The following is a 22,979-nucleotide window of genomic DNA, read 5'->3' on the forward strand; positions in this document are numbered from 1 at the left end:
AGGAATGGACAGGGATTTATTTATTTACTTTGAGGTCTGTGCTAACCAATCTGTGCTGTCAAGTGAAAATGTGATGCTGTAGTTCACAACATTGTTTTACACAGTTCTTGAAGGAAAAAAATTATGTAAAATATGAGACAGCCAAACCATGCAGGAAACAGTTGTGGATTTACCAGGAGCAGTCAGTGGATCTTGAGTTCTTATAATGTGTATGATACTTCTTGAATTTCAAAATCTGCAAAGCCTACTAAGTACCCTGAAGGGAAGATCTCGTCCTTTAATGTTCTTGCAGATCCTAGCTGTTCACTTGCTTTTAGTTGCATGGTTATATACTTGTCAATATGATTAATGAGCAATGTTAAGTATGCCAAAAAAAAAAAAAAAAGAGGGGGGAAACAATGAAAGATTTTCCTTCAGCAAGAGACAAGAAATGAAAAGGAAATACATTACTTGTGCTCAGTAATCATTGAAAGCCAAACAGTTTTTACTTTTCAGTTGCAGGATCTAATTCCAAAATACATTCTCAGTTCACTTGATGCTTATACTAACTGAATTTATGAATTTTATGTTCCAGATTTCAAAGGTTTGCATTAAGTAACTGAACATGTGTAATGTGGGTGCTGTAGTAAGCACATGATTCAGCTCCACTAAGTGGATAAGAAACTACAGATTTTTTTGAAGACTCTTCACACAACCATTGAGGTGGCCCCTGGTAGTTGTCCAGTCCCAGTCCAACTCACCTGTTCAGAGCAGGGTCAGTTTGAGCAGGCTGTGCAGGGTATAGTACTGAATACCTCCAAGGATGGAGACTTGACAACCGGTTGATTGTTTTAACTTATATGCAAAGTTATTTTCTTATGTTTGGTTTAGCTGAGCTGATAGGAAACAGGAAAATTGCCTGTTCACTAACAGAAATAGTACCTTTATGCACATTGTTGTGCAAACTGTTTATGTAAAAGTCATATTGAATCTTTCACAGTATTTCCTCAGTGAAGTCACGAGTGGTACACAAATCCACAAGTGCTTGTGAAAAGTGAACCCGGAGTGATTGTCCAGTGTTCATTGTGCCAGCTCTTCCTTGTGTGTTTTGTTAAAGTGGTTTTGTGGTTCAAGAATGGTTGCACTTGTACACGATTGTGATAAGAAACCAAAGTTGTGTAATGCTGTGGCTGAAATAGGAGCTGTAGTTTCATGACCTTAATACTTAGCAGTGAATCATTTAGTTTTGTAACTAAGACAAATACCCTTTTTGTGATGTGGGACAGAATTTGCATGACCTAGCCAGGAGGGATCCTCAGTCAAAGTAAAACTTTCCGCATCTTCATGTACATGAGGGATGTTGGCTCATTACTTGTGAGCACGAATAGGAAATCTGTGTATTGATCCAACAGACGGAATGACTGGCTAACATTTTTTTTCACGTAACTGGGTGCAAAGTTTATCTTTCCTTTCATCCTCTCAAGACATTTCACTGTCCTCAGAACAACTTCGAAGTTAATATTTCTGTTCAGCTGTTGTTTAGGGCGATCACTGGAACTCACCCAAGCTGGCCCAAAAGAGCATTCTCAAGCTTTAGTTAGAACAGCGACCTATTTTAGAAATGAAGTATCTCTTGCAACAAGATCTGCTCCCACTACTGTAATGCATTGCCGCCCATAGCTGTAAGATTTTAGCCTACGCCAGGAAACTGAGAATTATTCATGTCTTAGCAGCTCTGCACTGGGTGACTGCCTTTTGCTTCACAGTGAGTTGCTGTCTTTATGTCATTCGTTGCCTCCCAAGAAATATTACTTACCAGTTATCAGCGGACAGAAGGGGTGGAAGAGAGTGTTGTCGTAGGTGAGTAATGCAAGAGCAGTTGAATCACTTGACTTAGAAATCCTTGAAGAAAGATTGAGCAACACACTGATGCAGGAATAATTTCTGCATCAGTATCAGTGCCTGTATGTCTTTTTCTTGACAGACTTTACAGCCAGTCGTAATCATCATATTTGTGATGTACCACATTTTGGTAATTGGAAATGATGGAGCTGTAGCTGAGAAAGATAGTAAAGTGGAAAAAGGAAAACACAGTGTTCTGAAGAGTTCATAGTAGTTTTCAAACTTGCTTACAACTGGTGTTTTGAGGCTACTAATATAATCCTATATGGGATTGTTTTGGAAGCCAATGGAAATAGGTGATCTGTATAACTATGTGTGTGCGCATAGATGTATGTGTGCACGTATACTTTAAAGAAGTGGTGGGGGTAAAGCTGGAAAGCTTTGGAGTCAAGCATCTAATCGGTCAGCCTTACATCAGTTCTGGTTTTGTCTGGTGTTTTTGAGGCTCTGAAATGCAGATCAGCAAGTATTTGCTATGACAAATGGGAAGTTTAAGAGGAGGAAAAAGTGCAGTATTTTATTGAACTATTAAATTAGTTTTAAATTTCCATTAGAAATCCCATTGCTGAGAGAAAGACTTGAGAAAAGGCCCGTAAAGTTTCTAATGGCCTTAAAACTGGAAACATCTGCACAGGTCAGGTGCTGCTTGTTAGGTCTGTTCAGCAGCTGAAGGGATTGAAGTTGAGCTGTGCCAAAGCCAGTGCTGAAAATGGGTTTAAAGGGAGATGGAACCAGAAGTGAATGGACTACATGTGTATTTGGGCTCAGGCTGTGGGGACTTTACTATCACTGTGAGCAGAGCAGAAGAACCAGTGCTGTCACCTTGAGGGCCACTGCAATACTCGTGTTTGCCGTAGGTGTGACAAAACGTGAGGAAGCAGCACTGAGGGACCTTACATTTTGAGCAAACAAATGCTTTGCACAGCAGGTAATTATATTTATATTACAAATCAAAATTTCCAATCCCCATGGCAATTAAGCTGCTTTTTCTTACCACATGGAGCCTCCTAAAGGGAAACCATTACCTTTATATGTTTATAATATATATAAAGAATATATAAAAATATAAATATATATTTGAATATATATAATATTATATACAACTAATGAGTGTATATGTGGTGTCTGAATATATTTAGCATGTGTGTATACATAGCTGATATTCCCCTGATTAATTAGGTAAGTAGAGCTAGGACTTTTTACAGTCAGTGACTAAATTAATAATGAACAGAGAAAAATGTAGTGTGGATGAATACTTTCGTGTGGCTTTGGTCAAATTACTTTGAGGTGGAAATAATCAGTGGTTGAGTTAAGTGAGAGGCATGATATATGCTGGAAAACCTCCATCATATGTCAGATCTTTTACAGCTGTGATAAATGACTTCAGATAAATAATGCTAACATGTGTTAAACAAGTTCAGGCCAAGTGCAGCATGGTATGGTAAACAGAGATTGCACTTCAGGAATGTTTGAAAATATAAATGGATGATAGATGGTTTTGAAGAGCCCTCTGAGGATAGTGCTTTCTCTGTGGAGGGTAAAAGAAAAATTCTTCTAAAATGCTTCAGAAATAGCTTTTTATTATTATTACTGTTTTTAACAAGTACAGGAGTAGAGGTTTGCTGGTGCTGAAAAAGATTGTTTGGGTTGTTCAGCTGTTAAGGGGTGAGCAGTGTATTTTGTGCCTATGTGAAAACCTGCCTGGACCAGCACAGAACCAAACCATATGGGAAGGAAAGCAATAGCTGGAGTGACTTTTCTTTTAGATTATATTTATTAGGAAAATTGTTGATGGGGGGTGAAACCTCACCAGAAAATTAGTTGAAGTGAAGCTAGGAGTGCTGCAGGGTCTGTCACCTTCATGAGGTGGAGAGAGCTGCTTCCCCTTAGGGGAAGCATGGCCTGGGGAAGCATTAGGAGGCTTTTATTTCAGAAAGACAAACCTGTTGATAGAGCTGGTGGGTTTTTTTTTTTTTTGGTTTGTTTGCTTTAAGAAATCTTCTTCCAAACTGTCTTGGTGCAGAAAAAATATGTATATATGTATGTACATCAGGTTGTAGATGAGTTTGACATTATAGTGCTGCTGCGGTAGGGGAAGTTGGATCCTTTTAAGTAACATGCACTAGCTGAGTAAATTGCCATCTATGTGTCTTAAAGCTCATAGTATGTAAATTTAAAGGTAAAGATTTTAATTACATTACATTTTCCTTTTACCATCTTTGGCCTATAAGAATGATCCAATGCTTGAACTGGACAAAGAAGTAATAAAAGATATTGCCAGTTCCTTTGTGAAACCCATGTCCCACGTGTTAACAGACAAGCAAAAAAAACCAACTTTCTGTCAATCTAAATTTACAAATATATTGAAGTGTCTCTCTTCATTTTGCTTGCAAAGAGATGTACGGTTTGTAGTCGGCTGAGGAAGTAAGAACATAGTTGATGAGGAAAACAAGAATTTGGAAGTAAAGTTGACTTCATTCCAAAGCTGCATTCTGGTATTTTTCAGTCATGTTTTGATATAGTTTCTCAAGCAATTTTCGCTGCTCGTTCTTTTCTGAACTTCAATCCTTGATCTAAAGGGTTTGGAATTTCAGTAGCCAGCATGGTGGCAGCTCAGCAGGTTTGGGGACAGGATCTGAGCGTTGCTTGTCCAGCCCTTGGTAGCAGGAGCCGTTTGTCCTCTGCCTTGCCATGTGAGAAGCTTGCTGCTGCAGAGGTTGAAACCCCAGATGTCTGGGCCCAGTGGACAGCAAGAGGCACCATTCTTGCTATATAGACCCAGGGATGCAGGATGCAAATGTGTGGTGCGCTGTCATTCCTGAAGTAGCATGTCTGCCCTGTCCTCTGTGAGTGGCAGATGAACACTTAGATATGCATCCCTATATTGACAGGAGTCACAGGAGAGCAGGCTCTATCAGGACAGCAGATGGAAAGAGGTCCCGTAATCCAGAAACAATGCTCCAGAACTGACCTTTTGGAGCTCTCGGCTTCATGTTATAGTATTGTGGTTTCAGGAGTGTGCAGCTTAAAAGACAACCTCCAGTCTTTGTTTTATCTCCTTTTGCGGGGAGGAGTGGATGGGCAACAGGAGGTGAAATAATTTTCTTTATAGGAGGTTAAACAGAAACCTGTCTGGTATGTAAGCCTCTCTGTGCTCATGTGTAGGATCTGCAGGGCTCATGTAAAATTCGTCGATTTCCAAATGCAACTGAGAGAAGCATTTAGCATAGAGGTTTTTTATTTGTTATATTTGTCAGTGGAGGTGAAGTGGCTGCTCAGATACTCTCCTTCACACTTACATCCAACCATGCTGTTGTGGAGACTGGCAGTGCTACACGTGTTGTTCCTGGAACACGTGTGGTATTTTTCACCTGTGAAAATGGAGGAGGAACTCCAAAAGTGAAGCTCTCACTTGATGAACATGGTCATTTATCACTAATTTACTTTTTTTTTAAATGTGATGAAGGGAGGAGCCCAAAGCCACACACAATTGTGGTACATGGGAAGAGGAACAGTACCCTGGTTTTACCTCATATTTATAAGCATGTGAAGGGCTGAAATCCTTTCACTGTTTTTTTTATCTTTGCAGTCTGCAGTCCATTAGAGAATATAAAGGTGTGTTTCCCTGCTGCCAGAGAAGCCTTTGCATTCACAGCAATCAGTAGTAATTAAAAAAAAAAAAGAAAAAAATCACCCAAGGGAAAACCAATCTGCATAGGAGTAACAGAGCAAGTGCAGTGATGCCTCGCAGGGCTGCCAGGTCTGGTGTGTGTAGCTCGGGACTGTCAGCTCCCACATGGTGTTACCTCGCCTGCTGGCGTGCTAAGCTTATTGCAGTGCCTGTGCCACGTTCCTGGGATGCCTCTGCACGTCTCTCGGGCCGCAAGGCACTGTGCGGCGGATGCAACCGCGATGGGCCAGCTGCCAGGCATCCACGTCGGGTGAGATTCCCACATTGGCACGGATTTAAGTGGAGGCCCCCTTCTGCTTATTTCTAAAATCTTACCCATTCCATTCCAGTTTATTCTACGGGCTTTCTTGTCCTTTCAGTTGTCAAAATGGTGCATTTTTCATCTGTCCTAGCAGTGCCAGAGCAATGGGAAACTTGCTGACCTTGAACTATTTTGACATCTACTTGAAGTATTTGTGCTACCCTCTGCACACATCTGATGGCTTCTTCATTCCTTTTTCTGTTACAAGTCAGCTTATGTTAACTTAATTTCTGTTAATTTAACTATATCCTTTATGTATACATCCTCTTCCAGGATTTGGGCTTTCATACAGCCTTTCACATAACTTCTCTCTTTCTCATTTTGATCTGCGTATCTTGAGTATGCCCCATGACTTTACATAATGAGGTGGGTATTGCAGGCAACCAGGTCAGAGAGATCCAGGACAAAATTGCCCTACTGCTGTTAAGAAGAACTGTAAAACACGTCAAGATGCATGGAAAAAGACTGGTCAACTTATTTAAGCAGGCCTTTTTCACTAACCTAATGTTTTTTTCTGAGATCGTGTCTGCTAGGAATTGTGAGACTTGCTTACGGGACTGTTCTTGGCTGTATGGCTGTGTAATACGTAGCAAAACAAAGTCTTGGTTGGTTGAAATGCTCTTCTCCTCTGTACTCAAAATAGGTAAAGCCTAAGTTTGGCCAGTTAAAAATGTTCAACAACTGGCAGAAAGCCTGGGACGTCTGTGAGCATTGGTAATGCAGACTCAGGTATTTAATTAAGTATGCATGATACCATTGCAACTGCTAGCAGTGTTTTGAGAAGCAGCGGCTTTATCGGATTTTTATCATTGCTCCCTGCTGATGCTGTCTCTTTTGCGTGCTTGTCTTACTGTCAGATACTCATCTGGTCCATACCTGCTGCCTAAATTTTCAAGCAACCTCTGCTGGGGGTCAAATGCCTGCAGTTAATTAAGAGGCTGCATCCTCAGAGATGTCTAGGCTGGTAAACCCTGATGCACTTCCTGAGGATGGTCTGGGGTCACTGAACACGCTAGTCCTGTGGATATCCTTTGACCTATTTTGGCATGTCTTATGCAACAATAAAACTTGGTCTAAACTTGAAGCTCAGGAGCTCATTCACGTTCTTGGCACCAGTCTGTGTTCTCTTTGCGCTCAGATCTTTTTGCCTTTTGCCAAGCTGTCAGCACAGATAAGACAGTCGTAATTCTAGGCATAGCAGGTGTGTACCTAAATTTTTTTGGCCTTTTTTTTTTTTTGATTGGTTGCTATAATTTGCTTGTTGCTGTTTGCCTACTAATACTTGCTGAATATGCAGGGCAACATGCTGGTACAGCATATTTAAAATGGAATAAACCAGGAAACTCAGATAATGACTAGCATCGTGTTATTAAATGCTCGTAATCTAGGAGGCACTGATACGCTTGCTCGAGCATAGGCATACAGTTCAGCAATTCAGAGACCTAGCTGTAAACTGAAACAGAGATTGAAGACTAGTCACAACTCACGTTCTTCTATAATTATTTTTTAGCATCAGATTGGTTACAGTAATCTCTAAAGAAAACAGTACGTTCTTCTATATTATTTTCCTTGATAGCAGTTTTCCCTGTCTCCATTCACTTGAATTATGTAACCTATATTTTAGTATAACAACTACTTTCCTCTACTGTATTACTCTCTAGGGACCAATTCTGCATTAGTAGGGGGATGAACAAGATGACCTCTTAAGTCTCTGCCATCACCACTTTCTGTAATACGGTGCTGTAATATTTGACCTCGTTCCTTAGCCTTTTCCCTTCTGTAACCCTTTGACTCTTACAAAAGAGCAGCCACAGCATTTTTTTTGGACGTATGGAAGTGCCCTCCTTTGAAGTTATCAAACTGCAATGCTGTTTCCTGCACTTGAGAATTAAAGAGCATATTAGTGCCTTTGCATTCAAGTGAGGAGGACCTATCTAAATAAATCATAGCAGAGAAATGTGCTGCAGTGCCTGTTCCATAGCTGGAATGAATATGCTGAACAGGCAGAGGATCTTTATTTTGTTAATATGTTGGCAAGGCTGTAACTTTCGAATAAGCCTTTCTAGTGCTGCTTTTTATGTCACAGAAGGAAGGAAGACCTGCTTGAGCAGCCTCTGCTAGCTCAGTACTTGGTTCACAGACCTGCACAGTGTGCTTCACTGCCACTGCTCTGAAGAACCATCTATCCCCCTGTGCTCAAAATGTGTCAGTAGGCATCAGACTGGATGCAAAGTACAACTCGAGGGAATTTGATATTCTAGCTGGCAAAATCAGAAAGGATAAATGTGGGAGGTGTAGTTTGGGAGTGGAAAGAAAAGCTGTGGTGAATTCAAATGATCAGTGAAAGATGCCTTTCTGTCCCTGCTTGTTCATAGCCTTCAGCTTGTAAAGAAGGGCAGATGCTTTTTGTGGCTTTGGCCTGGCAATGATTTCTGAGAACTCTCCAGCTGGTCCAGGAAAGCCAGTTCTATAAAAGATTTTTTTTTTTCAATGAACAGCCCCTGTATTTTCTTTACCTCTCCAGAGGCAACTAATTTATGAAGCCTGATTTCTTTTTTCCTCCCACTGTTTTTTGTGCAGTTAGTGTGTTGACAGTGGGTTTTACTCTTCCATTCTGATTTTTTTTTTTTTTTTTTTTTTTTACTTCGTAATTTAAATGTATAACCTGCTGTTATGCTCTACTGCTGTTGGGCTTTTTTACTGCCTTTGTCCTTGTTTTCCACAGCACCAGTAGGAGACAACTGAGACAGCTTTCTGCAGAACTGACTGGGGAAAACAGTAGTGGAAAGTAAGGGAAAATGCAGTAGCCTGCTTCTGTCAGCCAGCTTCACCCCATTCTCAGCCCACATCAGCTTGAATTTCCTTCTGTGTTATTTATGAGAAAGCAGGTCCTTAAATGCTAAGTAAGTTAGAAATCAAAATAGCAAAAGGAAGTCTTTACACCATCAGTTTTTAATATTCTCTTATTCTTAGCATGACAAAATATACAGCTATGGAGAGTACCAGACTCCAGACCTGTAACCTGCAGGATCCAGACGAAAACTAAGGTTGCCTCTTGCACTTTACTGTGTAAATTATTAATGTGTTTTAGCTTTTCCTATTAGTGTAAATCACTGGCGTTCGGTTGTTGTAGTGTGTATGGACAGTGTGATAAATATTCTTCCTAGTTCCACGTGGATGGTGCTACAAGAGCAGAGGAATAGTGGTTTACAGCTTTGTGAAAGAAACTTTGGGTAGAGGTTTATCTGTTTCATGTCTCTGTTTTTCATCCTCAGGGTCCTCATTTTTTTCCTCGGTCCTCTGGAGTTTTCTCCTTGTTTACTCCTTTTTCCCCAGATAATTGAATTTCATTTCATAACCCTTGGTAATATAGGAGTAGGAACCCAGGTACACTTAGTTTGGAGGACACTGGCACCCAGAGGAGCGGATACGTTTCTCACTGAATTCAAAGTGTGTAAGCTTTCTTGTGCTGACAGCTCTACATTAATTCACTTGTGATAGAAAGTAGTATTTTTGGTGCTTCAGAGAAACATTCAAAAAACATTAGCTGAAAGCCTTCCTCCCCAAATGAGGTCTGTCCTATATTCTCTCCTTGTGGAAATGCAACGGATGGTTGTTGCCAGTGGCTTCTTGCAGCAGAAGGAAAGCACGCCTAAGAGGTAGGAAACCCCTGAAGTGTTAGCGTATAGAGTTGCTCTGACATCCTGGTGGTACTGGGTATCTGTCACTCCCAGCAGAGGTCCCAAGAGGTCCCAGAGGTTCTCCCAAGCCAATGGGCTGCCCTGTATTTACAGATGCCTTCTTTCCACAAGTGGCTTGTGGCACCCACTTCTTTAAGCCTCTGTCTTCAGGGTATGGGGCAGGACAGGATGTCTGAGGCTGTTTTGTGACTCTCTCCTCACACTCGCCACCTGTGGGCCCTTCACAGAGAAAAGGAACAAGGATGCAGGCTCACAGCATGCTCTTCTCATATGCATTTGCAACAGGATCCTCTCCCCACAAAGGATCCCCCTCTTGGGGTGGGGGCAGAGGACCTCATGCTGAGGAGAGGGGCTGTCCCAGCTAATTAGCTAAGCAGCTGTGCTGTCTCCAAATGAAAACGAGCTGAAATGGATTTTGTCCTCTTTGTGAGGCTGGGCAGCATTCCTCACGAGGCAGCAAGGAAATTCCTCGGGCTCGGTCAGCGCTGATGGTAAGGTGGGCTCATGGTCCTGCTGCCAAGCTTAGCATGAGTTGTGCTCAGCCTGTTGCTTTTCATCAGGTCGTACTTTATTGTGGGAAAACTTTTTTTTTTCTTGCTAAGTGTTCGGCATTTGTCCCTGGATTAGTGGGAGAATATGTAGTTTGAGATTGTGTGACACTGAGCACTCATGAATACATAACCATCTATTTGTACATAGAAAATAAGATCAGATTCAGGAAAAAAAAAAACACACAAAGGTTTGTAATGTGCGAAACGAAGTGATCTCAGCAGAAGGACCAATTATGTTAATTTATTAGTGGGCAATCTGCCTATGAATGAATCCCCTCACGGTGTATTTTCTAGGGGATCCAAGAGTAAAAGGAGAATATATTGTCTTGGCAGCAAATTTATTACTAGCTTTTGTGGACAAAAACAAAACAGAGAGACTCTTCTTGGCATAGGACCAGTTCTTTTCTTAGGGTATTGCCTGAATTTGTTTGACGTACAGTGAAAGAATGTCACACTGCACTAATTACTTTTAAATACAGTCATTTTATAGATCCATAGCCCTATACGTAGCCGTGGGCCCACTTGAGTAATGGGGTGAGGTCTGTCAGGCTGTTCCATGAAGCCAGCTTTTGGGATGGGATACCTATCTTTTAGCTTTGCTACTCAGTTTTTTTATCCAATTCTCTGTAATTTTTTGGTGTAAATTCATTCAGATAGAGTAACACCCATTTAAAGTTGTAGTAACTTAGTAATAAATCTGGAGGTGTGGTACTTGGCATTTACAGAAAAGAGGTTTTTCTATTTTTTAAACAATCTTGTTTTTTCTTTTTGCCTCTTGCTGCCCCACCCCACATCAGTGCTGGTGGAAAACTACCCAGTTGATTTAAATTCTAAAAGAGATAAACTATTACTTCCTTCTAGTGAGCACTTTAAACAAAAGTGTTTTATTCATTGTTTCAGGGAGGCAAAATGAGATTTGAGTTTCTAAACACTAGGCAGTTTGCTAGAGGAAGACAGAGAATATTACTGCTTCTGTCCCATGCAAGGACTTCAGCAATGAATGGCAGGAAGTGTTTAAAATGCCTTTTAATTAGATCTGCACCAGGTACCCTGCTAATGTAATCAAACGTAGAGTTAATCTTCCTTTTATGTTTTTGTAAGGAAAGGAGCTTCGTCTTGAAATTATCGTTTAAAGAAAAGAGGCATAGATGGGAGATGTGGAGGTCATTCAGGCAGCAGCAAGTGAAGCAGAGCAACTCCCATTTGTGCTCAGCCAGATGTTTGCGAGCCTTTGCCAATAGCTCAAAAGGCTGATGCTACATAAATTACTATATCCCAGGGACTAATTCAATGGGTGTGATGGAAGAGGAAGGGAGGAGAATGGTACCCTGTCGGTCAGAGGTCAGGTGTAACACATGAGACCTAACCAGGCAATATTCAGCCAGTTCTCTTGGTTTTTTTTATTTTTAATTGTGGATTGAAAAGTTATTTTCACAATGAAAGTACTGAGTTCTCTTCCACTTTCTTCAATAATTTAAAGGCCAGATACCACTTTCTTAAAATCCCATTTCCCATGTAGTCAAAGAAGTTGAATTCTCAATGAAACTTGAGCCTCTGACAGTCATTTCTGAAAATATATAGTCACCTTTGAAAGCTACCGGTGATCTGATAAAACAAAGATCTATAAAGTCTTTTCTTGCTTTCTGAAAAGATGCTAATTGCAGACTCCACTGCCTCACATCCAGCATCAAGTTTGTACGAAATTCGTCTAGAGAAATCCTTTTTCACCTACCGTGTGTTGTTTTTCTTTCCTCTCTAGGAGAGTTATTTTTACAGAAGTAAAAGTAAACAAATAAAAAGCTAGGGTAATAAATAATGGTTTTCTTTTAGAGCATAAAGCATGTTCTCCAAGTGCTGTTATTGCAAAAAAAGAGGTACTTCTAGCTTGCTGCCTCTTGTGTACTTGTCTATATCACCAGCTCAGTTATATTTAACATCCTGCTTGTGGAAAGAGGTGGTGAGCAAAGACTAATTGTCTGTCAAGAAAATACACCTTGTCCATAGGGTGCAAAGGATAATTTAACAAATGTGACTCTTGCATGTTACAGAAAGGCAAATAAGAACGAAGCTTATACCAGTACTTCTTTTTCTGTCAGGTGGTTTCAGAAGAGTTGACTCTGATTCTGAATGTTTGAGGATGGCAGTGTTGATGCTTTTTGGTTTCTCAGGATGTCCTGCAGGCTACAAGTAAAAAGCGGGCTTTCAAGGTTAATGCAGTACCAATTTTAGCATCACAGTCAGTATTGTTCGATCAGTGGGAAGCTGCCATGGAAGGACAGAGTGCCTTTTCTTTCATAAAATAAAGAAATAAGCAGTGCCCTCTAGTGTTAGCTACCATCAGAGGAAATCACCAGGAGACTTCTGTCATCTAGATAACTGCAATTAAACCTTTTTCACAGACGTAGATGCCACTCTTTCCTTTCTTCTTGACGACTGTTCAAGAAAGAAAAGCAATAGCACAGCTTATCGTGACATAACTGTCAGAAAAGTGATCATTTATAGCTAGGTAGATGCAGTCAGATACCCCAGACTCACTGATGTAACTTATCTTTTCCAATCTTGAATTGTATGAGTGTAGTATCTTTGAGTCCATACTTATGCTGTGTAAAGATAGGAGGTTTTGTGGTGTGAGTGTGTTTTGTTTTGTGGGTGTGTTTTTACAAAAGGGCCAGAGGGTCATTATGTTTTAGGGAAAGGTGTAGTGGCACTTATTCCTGCCTGAAGTTCAGAGGTTCAATTTCTGTGTAATGCAGCCCTGATACAAGTATTCAAGCTTGCATACAACACATTTATACAACTCAGTTGGGTTTTCTGGGCTGTCCTTGGTCACTTTTTGGTTCTGTTAACAGCAGCAGTGTGTAGTCCTGCTTTACAGCCATTTGTTTCAGTTCAAGAAGCCTCTGTCAGGGATGTATCTGTGGTCACCTCTGTACTTTAAAGTGGAAAGCTACTTCTCAGTCTCTTGAAAAAGAGCAATGCTTTAAATTTCTAAGGTAAAACAGCATTAAAAAACATTTGCTATCTGCTTTCTCTGGTTTCTGAATCACCTTCAGTGTGAAAACATTGTAAGCAAATGTGCCTTTCCATCTCTGTTTTAAATTTTTTTTTCTACCACAGCAAGAGGCCCTACTGGTTATTTTTGCCTCTCGTATTCTGCTCATGTGTTTTCATAGCTTTGGTTCCAGTCTGGGCCTTTTGGTACCAGGCTGGAGGCCCCTGTGGCGTTAGGTCACTGTTGGCAAATGGGAATCCCTTAAGGCCCAAAAGCTTTTTACCAAGAGCCCTGGAGCTTTCATCTGGTGAATGCACTTAGGGTTTTCTGATATACAGCACACAGAAACAGAATAAAGCTTGTAGAAAGCAGCCCATGACAGACTTTCTTACTTGGGCTTTCCTGCCCAGACCAAGGTTCACCCTGGACTGGAGTTCTCTAAACCAAATCATCTTCTCACGGAGCATAGCTCAGAGGGGCAACTGTTTCGCTTACCTCCTTGGGCCATGCTCTGTGAATGTTTCTGGTGGCCACCAGCAGTATCAGAAGTCATTCATACTGCCCTAGAGTAAGAATATCGGGTGAAATGGTGAGAAACTTGAGTTTCTGAGCTGATTCAACAAGATGAGCTCAACGTGAGGAGGGAACTGTGTACATTTGTTGTCTCTGTGTAGATAGCTGTGCCCGTGTAATGTTTGAAATGAGACAACTTACCTGCACTGTTGCTCCTCAAAACGTGTGTCAGACCAGCTCAAGTGTCTGGGCTATGCGCTGCTGTCTTGTTGCCACTGCTGTTACAAAATGTGATGCTTCTAGTAGGTATTGATCCTTCAGCTCTAATGATAGGCCCTATTATGGACTGCATTCCGTAATTTGTCGTCTTTGCTGCGTATGAGGAGGGATAGCATTGTTTGTGGCAATTGCGAAGGATGATGTTATAGTCTGTGAAAAGACCAACAGAAAAAATGTTTGGCATTGTTCCTCTGAGATGTACCAAAAATCTGCATGCACCAATGAAAGCAACTGGTGTTATAGGATCATAACAATGGTTCGTTAGTACTTTACTGCAGGCTGGGATGATGATTGTTCTTGTTAAAACAAAAAACAACAACAAAAAAAACACAGATGGCATTTGTTAGAAAGTTGATATTTATGTACAAAGTTGCCAGCACTTTAAGAAATGGTGCCTCTCTTAATTAAGATGATAATGTGCTGCCTTGTTTGGAGAGACTCAGCTCGTAATGATGCTGAATTATGAATAGAGGGGAATTAGTAATAACAAATGCCAGATGGAGGTATCTTTCAAAGAGGAATATTTTGTGTTATATGGCATGTAAAGTTGACAGAGCAGGTCTTTAAAAGGCCTTTATTATTCTTTAATCTTTTCTGACAAAATTACTCTTTATCCTGCCAAGAAGCGTAGTTTCACATGCCTGTGTGTTTTTAAGCTAGAGTAATTAAAGTATGCCTCTAAATTTATGGCTTCAAGTGAAATCCATTCCTCCAATGTTTTGTCAGGAATCTATAAACAGTGCAAGGAAGGAGACAACTTACAACAACAATAGTTTTGCCAATTCTACACGTTTTGCCTTTGAAATCAAAGGCAATTAGGGATGAACAAAACTACTTTCAAAGTTTACCAAACAAAAGTGTAAGCTCTGCTGAAGTTTTATTTCACTTTTCTTCTTGGTTGAAGATGACTGTTGGGAATAAGGAATGTTTTTCTAAAATTAAAATCTGCCTTCTTTAATTGAAGTTGAAAATGATTACTGAGTTAAAAATGCATTAAACCCTTGAATGCTGGGCTTCTTTTTTGTAACTTCCTGAGTGAGAGAATTTTATTTTGTAGTGTAAATTAGTGATTAAAAGAGAAATAGACATGGGAAAGCAAGAGAGAAAACGCAGATTTTAAAATTTTATCTTCTCATATGAATATTCCCACTCTACAGGCATGCCCACATTGATCTCATGACCTGCCAAGTCCACTGCTACTGCCTATTGCAGAGCAGGTCCTTGTCAGATGGTCTGTGAGTCAAGAGAAGTGTGTCATAGCAGGTGGCCACAAAGATCAGGTTTTTGTTTGTAATTGACCTCAGATTGCATCTGTGTAATAAAATTCAACATGGTGAAATTTAAGATTGTATAAAGGAGATTCTATAAAGGCTGTTGCCTGTGTAGTAGGCTAGAAAGACTCGAAGAGCCGTATGTTCTTCTCCATCCATCCATAGAGTTACAAAACAATTCCAAACACACAGCAATGAACTTGAGGCATATGATACAAGAGTTCTTCCAAAGGCACAGATGTTGTGTTAGGATACAGAATGATAGCAACGGAGTTCCTTTTGTCTACTTAAAATTATTTCTATGAGCATGCACTAATAGGGGAATAAATGAAGGCAGATATATTTCAGTACTGGATGATGTAAAGAAGACTTCTGCTTCATTTAGAAAAAAGATCAAGATCAGTTTTCATGAGAATAAAACACTGTTTTGAATTATGCTTAGAACAGACTGTCTGTCTATTTCTGGTATTAATGTTCATTGCCATTGTAGAATGGAATTAACAATAGAAAGATGAGGACACAAGAAAAGAATGTCTAGAAGGAAGGCAGTCAAGGATGGGATTCAGTGGCTCTAGTTTTGATAACAAAAGCAAAGACTGCTCTGAGTTATATGTTTTGATACTAATCTAGTATTTCAATAAACCCTAAGTTTGCCTAAATGCAAGAATTTGATTATTTCTAGGCATTTTTGAAAACTCCTTACAGCATAGTTTCTTGCTGATCTAGTTCCTGGGAGATGCCATCTGAAGTTATGGACAACTAAACCCAGTTTTCACTTGTGGTTTTGATGAGTGAATACTATATATATATATATATATATATATATAGATAGATAGATAGATAGATAGATATATAGATAGATAGATAGGTAGGTAGGTAGATACATCTATCTATCTAAATATATATTTAAAAAAAAAAATGTTGCTTAATTTGACAGAACTCTACCTAATGGAACATTGGAGCACTAGCCATCAACTCTTCTGAAATCTGTACTACTATTTTCTTTTCGGTGTTGTCAGTTTGGTTAATATTGAACTTCCTTCTGTTGTCTTTCTTTTTTTCCAGAAAAACTTTACAACTCCAATGGACGGGAGCTGAGACGGGCACTTTTCTCATTGAAACAAATATTCCAGGTGAGCAAATGCTGGCTCTCCATTCTGCAATTTGAATATGACTTCCATTTCTCTCTCTCTCTCTCTCTCATGGGGAATAATTTACGGTTTCTGGTAAAAGGGAGAGTTTTAGGACTTCATTTGTAATGTGTGATTATCTGATTGCTTCTTAGGGCCTTTTTTCTTTGTGTTCTTCATTCCTGTTCCTTCAGTCTGTCAAAAGGCAGGACCAGATGCAAAGTAACGGCAGACTTAGTGGTTGGAACCTGACAGAAGAGGGAAGAAAATTTGAACTCTTGCATGGAAACTTACACTGCTCATTTGGACAATGGCATAGTTTTGCATTGGGAAGAGTGGAAGAGGGGCAGAGGGGGGTAGGGATGTGAAAAGAGGAGCTAGGAAACTATAAACTGGTGTTGTGGCTCACTGTTGGGCTAATTTCCATCTACAGACATATTGTTGACAGATACACTAGGTTGAAGCCATGCCAAAACCTGAGAAAAGGATGCAAGAAACACTGGACATATCTGATGAGGAACCAAAATGTAGTGGTAAAGCTCTGAAGATGATAGAACTTAGATTTAGGTTAGAATTACTTATTTATGGGTTAGCCCCAAGGATTCTTTGTGGAGCTGAAGGGTGTTAGTTGTGACCAATCAATTTAAGTTTAAGGAAAGGCATGGATTTGAATGTGTGTTCATTTTGGAGGAGACCTGGAAGCAGCAGGATTGTTTGGGTCCTGCAGAGAAGGAGCTAATGTGATAGATAAGTGGTGTGAGTGATATGGAAACGAACTGGATAAAAAGCTCAGATTTCAGATTGGTTTTCTGGGCTAGGGAAATCACCTTGGAAAAGATACAGGGCCAAAAGGAAGCCATTGTTGGAGGGAACAAGTCAGGAAAAGGAAAAATAGGTGAAAACCAGAGCATACTTCAGATGTGATTCTAAAATGGAATTCAGGATGACACATTCTGTCTTGATCAGTAAATATAAATGAAATCAATAAAAAAAAAAACAACACCTGTCCTCCTTTACTAATGGATCCATATGGAGGATGACAACCTTCCATATGTTATTTGGTGCAATGGTAGGTGCAAGTCTGTGAAATAGCTGCAAGGGTTTCAAGCTGTTAGTTTAGCAATTTTTATTTTGTTTTAAATAAACATTTATTCCAGGGAGAATAACATTTCAGAATTCTAAGACTGCAGAATTGCAATTTTCCAAAATACGCAATTTATTTTTTAAAAATTTCAAGGTAAAGCATTCAGAATTTAGCAAATGCCAGGATGAAGATTTTTCTGAGTACAGGAATACTCAGGATAAAGGGTGGTTCATTTCACAGAGAACTTTGTAGTTGAAATCATTTGTTTTTCTGGGTCAGAACAAAGCTTTTGAATTTTGAAACTTTTGGAAAGGAAAGGAAATCCAGTTCCCAAACAGGTCTGATCATCTTGTAGTCAACTGATTGGGAAAAACATTGTCTCTTCAAGGCATTCCTAGGGAAAGGCTGTTTAAGAATTGTGATAATGCAAATTGGTTTTGACTGCCAAGACTGCCAAGTAGGTGGACTGTTTGCTTAGAGGAAATCAGGCAGCTTTTCAAGAGTCTTCTTTGGCTGCTTTTCTTTTGGTTCATCTTTGGAGAAATATTTGTATTTCTATCAATTTACGTATTTCTTACATTAATCTGAGCATTCAGACACACTTAACTGTGAGTGCTAAGCCTCTTTCTTCCCATCCATGCATCATCTCTCACACCACCCATCAAAAGGTTTCCCAGTTTAGATGTTTTCTCTTCCATGTAGGTTCTTTGAAGTTTAGTATGTATTTCTGAGTACCTAGTGTGCAGTGCTCTCAGTGGACCCACCAGTAAGATATGTCTTCCAGCTTGTCAGCTGTTTTCATGGAGATGTTGTAAATATTTATCCATCTAGTAAATTTAGTTGCAGTGGGTTGAAGAGTAATAAGAGGAAACTGAAAAGAGAGGCACATAAACGCTGTATCTGTGAATGAACTGTGGTTCTGCGGGAGACGGGGATAGTAGAACTGTGGTGGTGCATTTGAAGACTTTATCATAATCTAATCATAAAAGTTGCGTAGGTAACTGATGTTATCCTCATGTTTCCTGGCTTTTAATTTAATTCCTGGCAAGTCAGCATTACTCTCTCAACATTTTAGTTATTACAAATAGATGATCAGACTTTCTGTTTGAGATGCATTGCCTGCCTAGTATGAAAGAATTCAGTTCAAATCTAGATCATTGGAAATGCACCAGGAGTGAATTTAGTTTTCAGGTTGTCTGTCTTACAGTTTCAAAACATAACTCTCCTTGAATAATTTGACCTCCCTGCTTCCTAATGTGTATGATACAGAAAGGAAGTTGGGAATTATCTGTTAGCACATTAAGTAGCTACTTCTAGTAGAGCTGTGGCCATTCATCGAATGGAGGCACACTTTGAAGATCTTTGTATACTCTCAGACTACAGGTTCTCGTTAGTGAAGAAAGGAGGAGAAATCTTCCTCAAGCTGCAGAGTATTCATCCCGTATGCTCAAGTATTTGAGGTGGTGTACTTAATGCTGGAAAATAAAATGCTGCATGATGTAAGCTTCATTTTACCTGTCAGCTTTGCTGTCATTAATAGTTAGCAGCACTGCTAAAGGCACCATTCAAGCATGATTTTGGTTTATCTCAGAATGAACCATGAGAGAGAATAAGATAACTTTTGTATGTTTTAGAAAAATAAGCTATTTTTTAGTGAAGAAAAGTACAAGTTAACAAAAAATTACAGAACAAACATTATTGTCCAAGTGGTCATACCCAATTTCTCTTTTCATCTATGACATTAAATGAAATTACCATTAGAAATCTATTTTTTCAAAATAAGTATGTTTGATTTTGTATCTCATTGTATTTAGTGTATTAAATTTTTCAGCATTATGTTGTTGCAGAAATAAAATGTTGACTTCAAAACTAGTATTTATTTTTATTTTAACAACTTTCAGAAAGTTATGGAGACTTCATTATGTCTTTAAGTGCCAAGACTGTTCGTAACACCATGTTTTTATAATCATTTCATCAGAGCTGAGTTAATTTGGCACAGTTCTGTGTCAGTATCATTTTTTAATTTAAAGAGCTTCAAGGTAGTGTGCAGCCGCTTATTTGCATTAAGTGGGAACCAGACCAAGTTTTACATCAAATACAAATTCCAAATAGTCAGAGCTCTTGGTTTTTCACGCAAGGCTTCAGCGAAGCTTAGCAATGTTTGGCAAAAGTAGTGTCTTTGTTTCAGATTTTAAATGAAAGATTCATTTGGCAAGTACAAACATGGAATTTGTTTGGTTTCTTATGGTGGGCTGTTTCTGGCAAAATGATAAAGGATATAAGAAGCATTTTGCTTTAACAGCAATGTCATTTGATTGTTGTAATTCACTCTGAAGGGTTAATATAGTCATTGCCATGATCTCTTGCTGGACTGTACTACAGTATTATTCTTTGGATTTACCAGTACTCTTTTCAACAAAAAAAAAAAGCTGATGGAGCAAGGAAAGTAATATTTGTACTGTGGAAGCACTTGACCTTAAAATAACTGTGTATGTGTATATACACATGTGCATATACCCATACAGATATAATTGACAATCTGTTGGACTGCAGTTTAACTCTCTCTTAATGTCTTTTCTGAAAGATTTCTGTGGTGTCTTAAGTATTGGTTCTTGAGGTCATTAGAGACTTGTGAATTTTTGTGCAAAGTGCTAAAAAGGCTCAGGGGAGACCTTATTGCTCTCTACAGCTACCTGAAAGGAAGGCGTGGGCAGCTGGGGGTCAGCCTCTTCTCACAGGTAACTAGTGATAGGACTGGAGGGAATGGCCTCAAGTTGTGCCGGGGGAGGTTCAGGTTGGAAATTAGGAGACGTTTCTTCTCAGAAAGAGCAGTCAGGCATTGGAAAGTGTTGCCCAGGGAGGTGGGGGAGTCACCATCCCTGGGGGTGTTTAAGGAAAGGTTGGATGTGGTGCTTAGGGACATGGTTTAGTGGGTGACATTGGTGGTAGGGTGATGATTGGACCGGATGATCTTGGTGGTCTTTTCCAACCTTAGTGATTCTATCAAAAGACCCAAAGGCATACAGGAACAGAATACAGTGAAACATGGCACTTAAAAAATCAGAATCTGAAAACATTGTGTTACCTGATAGTGATATTTTAAAAGTGATAAAAATACAACTGCTTAAAACATTTAATTCAATCTTTATCAATCTTAAAAACAGAAAAATTGGGTTTGAGCACTATAATAGGTGTAAACAGTGCTATGCCATTTACTTGATACTAAAAAGGTTTATTTTACAAGACCTCTGATATGAGTAGACTTCATGTAAAGTAAGCATGTCTTAGCAACTATAAAAAAAAAGTGCCTTGCAGTTGCAAAGCATAGCTTCAATTTATGCTGATTGCATAATTTCACAATATGAATAAGATGGATAAGAATATGATGTAAAAAGAGCTACAAAGCATATTTCAACCATGTGAAAATCTGTAATCTTGTAAATCTGCATGGCTTCCTAACATTCTGGAAAGTATCTTTAATCAATCCATGCATTAGCTTTTCTGGAAAGCAGACCTTAAATGATATTTTGAAGTATTAAGGAAGAAAGTCAGTTTTCTTTTTGGACGAATTTCCCAGTAAGTGTCATCTGACAAATGTGGGAGACCTCCCACTGTCTTCCTTGAGGAGCCTAGATTCCCCTTTTGTGCTGTGATCAGAATATCAGACAATGCTGTTGCAAAATTCTTTTACAGAATTTTCTTCTATTGTTTAAAACAAAAAATCATTAATCATTGAACAGCTGAGCTTTGTATAAAATGTTACAATGAACAGCTGTAGGGGCCCTGGAAACATTAACTAGAAGGTGTTTGGATAGACATAATCTTATCAGTGAATGAAATCAAATGTCACACACTTCAGCTGCTAAGGGGTCATCAATCATCCTTAGCTGAGTAGAAGGAGTACTCTGTGTTTGCCTCATTGATCTCAAGGAAGGAGGCTGTTCCTTCCACTCCTGCGAGCATGACTGATGACTCCTCAGGGTCTGAAGCGGCATGGCACTTGATTTAGGGGCTTCTGTCATCGCTTGTAAAGCAGACTGCCACCTGCCCCCTTTTGGAGGGTCTCTTAAGTCATGAAAAAGAGAGAAATCTCTGCCTATCTACTTTAACTTCCTCAGGTAAGTAACATAATGCAAGAATATTGTTTAATCTGCTGCTTAGCTGCCATCAAAGAATATTCCTGACAGGGTCTGCTCAAGGTGGCTTTTCTAGCAGTTTTTAGTCCAGTTACTAACTGGGGGTGAAGGAAGCACAGTATATTGATGTATATTCTGTCCAGGTGCAAAGGATGGAATTCTATTCCTATCAAGTCAATGACAGAAAATTTTACAGTGATGAAACTTCAGCTTTTCTGGCTAATAAATATGTAGGTTAATCTGATACTGAGGTGTGATTTTTTTTTTCTTGCTTCTTGTACTCACACGGAGGGAAAATAAAACGTTATCTGGGGAAAAAGATCCCAGTTACCTGTACCTTCATTAATTGCAATAACAAAATTATTTCCTGATGGTCCAACTTAATTAGTAGTGGAGTTCCTCTTCCAACATTTTCTTTGAACCTCTCTGAAGAATTTAGTACAGCTCAGTTCCCTCTCCTGAAAGAACAGGGAACTCTTCTTTCTTCATCAGTGTAGTGCTGCCTGAACAGGTAGTCCAGGTAGATCTGGATGGTGACTCTGGGGTCTTCCTCAGGTAAACATGGTATCATGCATCTTCAGTGTTAGTGCAGTGAAAGCCCTATAAGCAAGCATTAGTGTCACAGTAAGATGACTTTCTACCTGCAGTTCCCTCCGTTGATAAAAGGAATGAGCAGGTTACGTGAAAGTACTGAAGGTAATGACCAAAGTCACTGAAGAAGCAAAACGCTGCATTCAGAGTAAAGGGGAGGAACTTTATAGGAGATGATAATGGTAAAGATCAGGTAGTATCATAATAATTTGATTTTCGGTAACTGAATAAGACAGACTTTAAGAACATAAATGTATTGTGGGGAGAACTTTGTCATGCAGACTAAGCACGCTTCCCTCCTTAAATTTTAAGTAGTCTTTTATCAATTTGAGACATGAGTGATTCTTTAGCAGATGTAATCAAGAACACCAAAGATAATTTGGCCTTCAGTTTTTTTGCTTCCTTCTATGGATAAGTGCCAATATATGTATTTTACAGATTGATTAAATCTCTGAAAATTCTGAACATTGCAAACTATATTTCTCCCAGCTCTAAGAATTTCTTTTGTGCGCCCTAAAGTTGGGGAAAAGAAAAGAAACCCACTGTCTTAATGGACCAGTTCTTCATTCACATACAAATGAAACATACCTCACCGAGGAAGAAAAAGTAATGAGTGGAAATAAACAACGTACTAGACCTTGACAAAGCAATATGAATATGAGCTGAAAGTTTTCAGGTTTTAAGTTCATCCTTTTTTCTTGGATGTCCAATAAGGAAGAGCAACTATTCTAAGAAGTTGCTTTGATTTCGCTAGATAGATTCTTCTAAAAAAAAATGCTAAAATGTTTAAAACTTTTAAATCTTTTCATGAATGCATGAAGTATTTGTTGTCTACCTGCTACTATACTTTTTATTTCT

General features: G+C 39.3%; 1 protein-coding gene across 4 annotated transcripts in view; it reads left to right on the forward strand.

Annotated features, from left to right (window-relative positions):
* The window catches only part of FHOD3 (formin homology 2 domain containing 3), a 399,093-nt gene that overhangs the window by 164,347 nt on the left and 211,767 nt on the right, over positions 1–22,979 (forward strand). For all 4 annotated transcript variants that reach the window (XM_050708607.1, XM_035550471.2, XM_050708606.1 and 1 more), the window contains exon 4: positions 16,246–16,313. In XM_050708607.1, coding sequence (XP_050564564.1) covers positions 16,246–16,313 — 68 coding nt within the window. The remainder of the gene's footprint in view (positions 1–16,245; positions 16,314–22,979) is intronic.

This window comes from Cygnus atratus, chromosome 2 (genome assembly GCF_013377495.2).
Source record: "Cygnus atratus isolate AKBS03 ecotype Queensland, Australia chromosome 2, CAtr_DNAZoo_HiC_assembly, whole genome shotgun sequence".
In the NCBI taxonomy this organism is placed as follows: domain Eukaryota; kingdom Metazoa; phylum Chordata; class Aves; order Anseriformes; family Anatidae; genus Cygnus; species Cygnus atratus.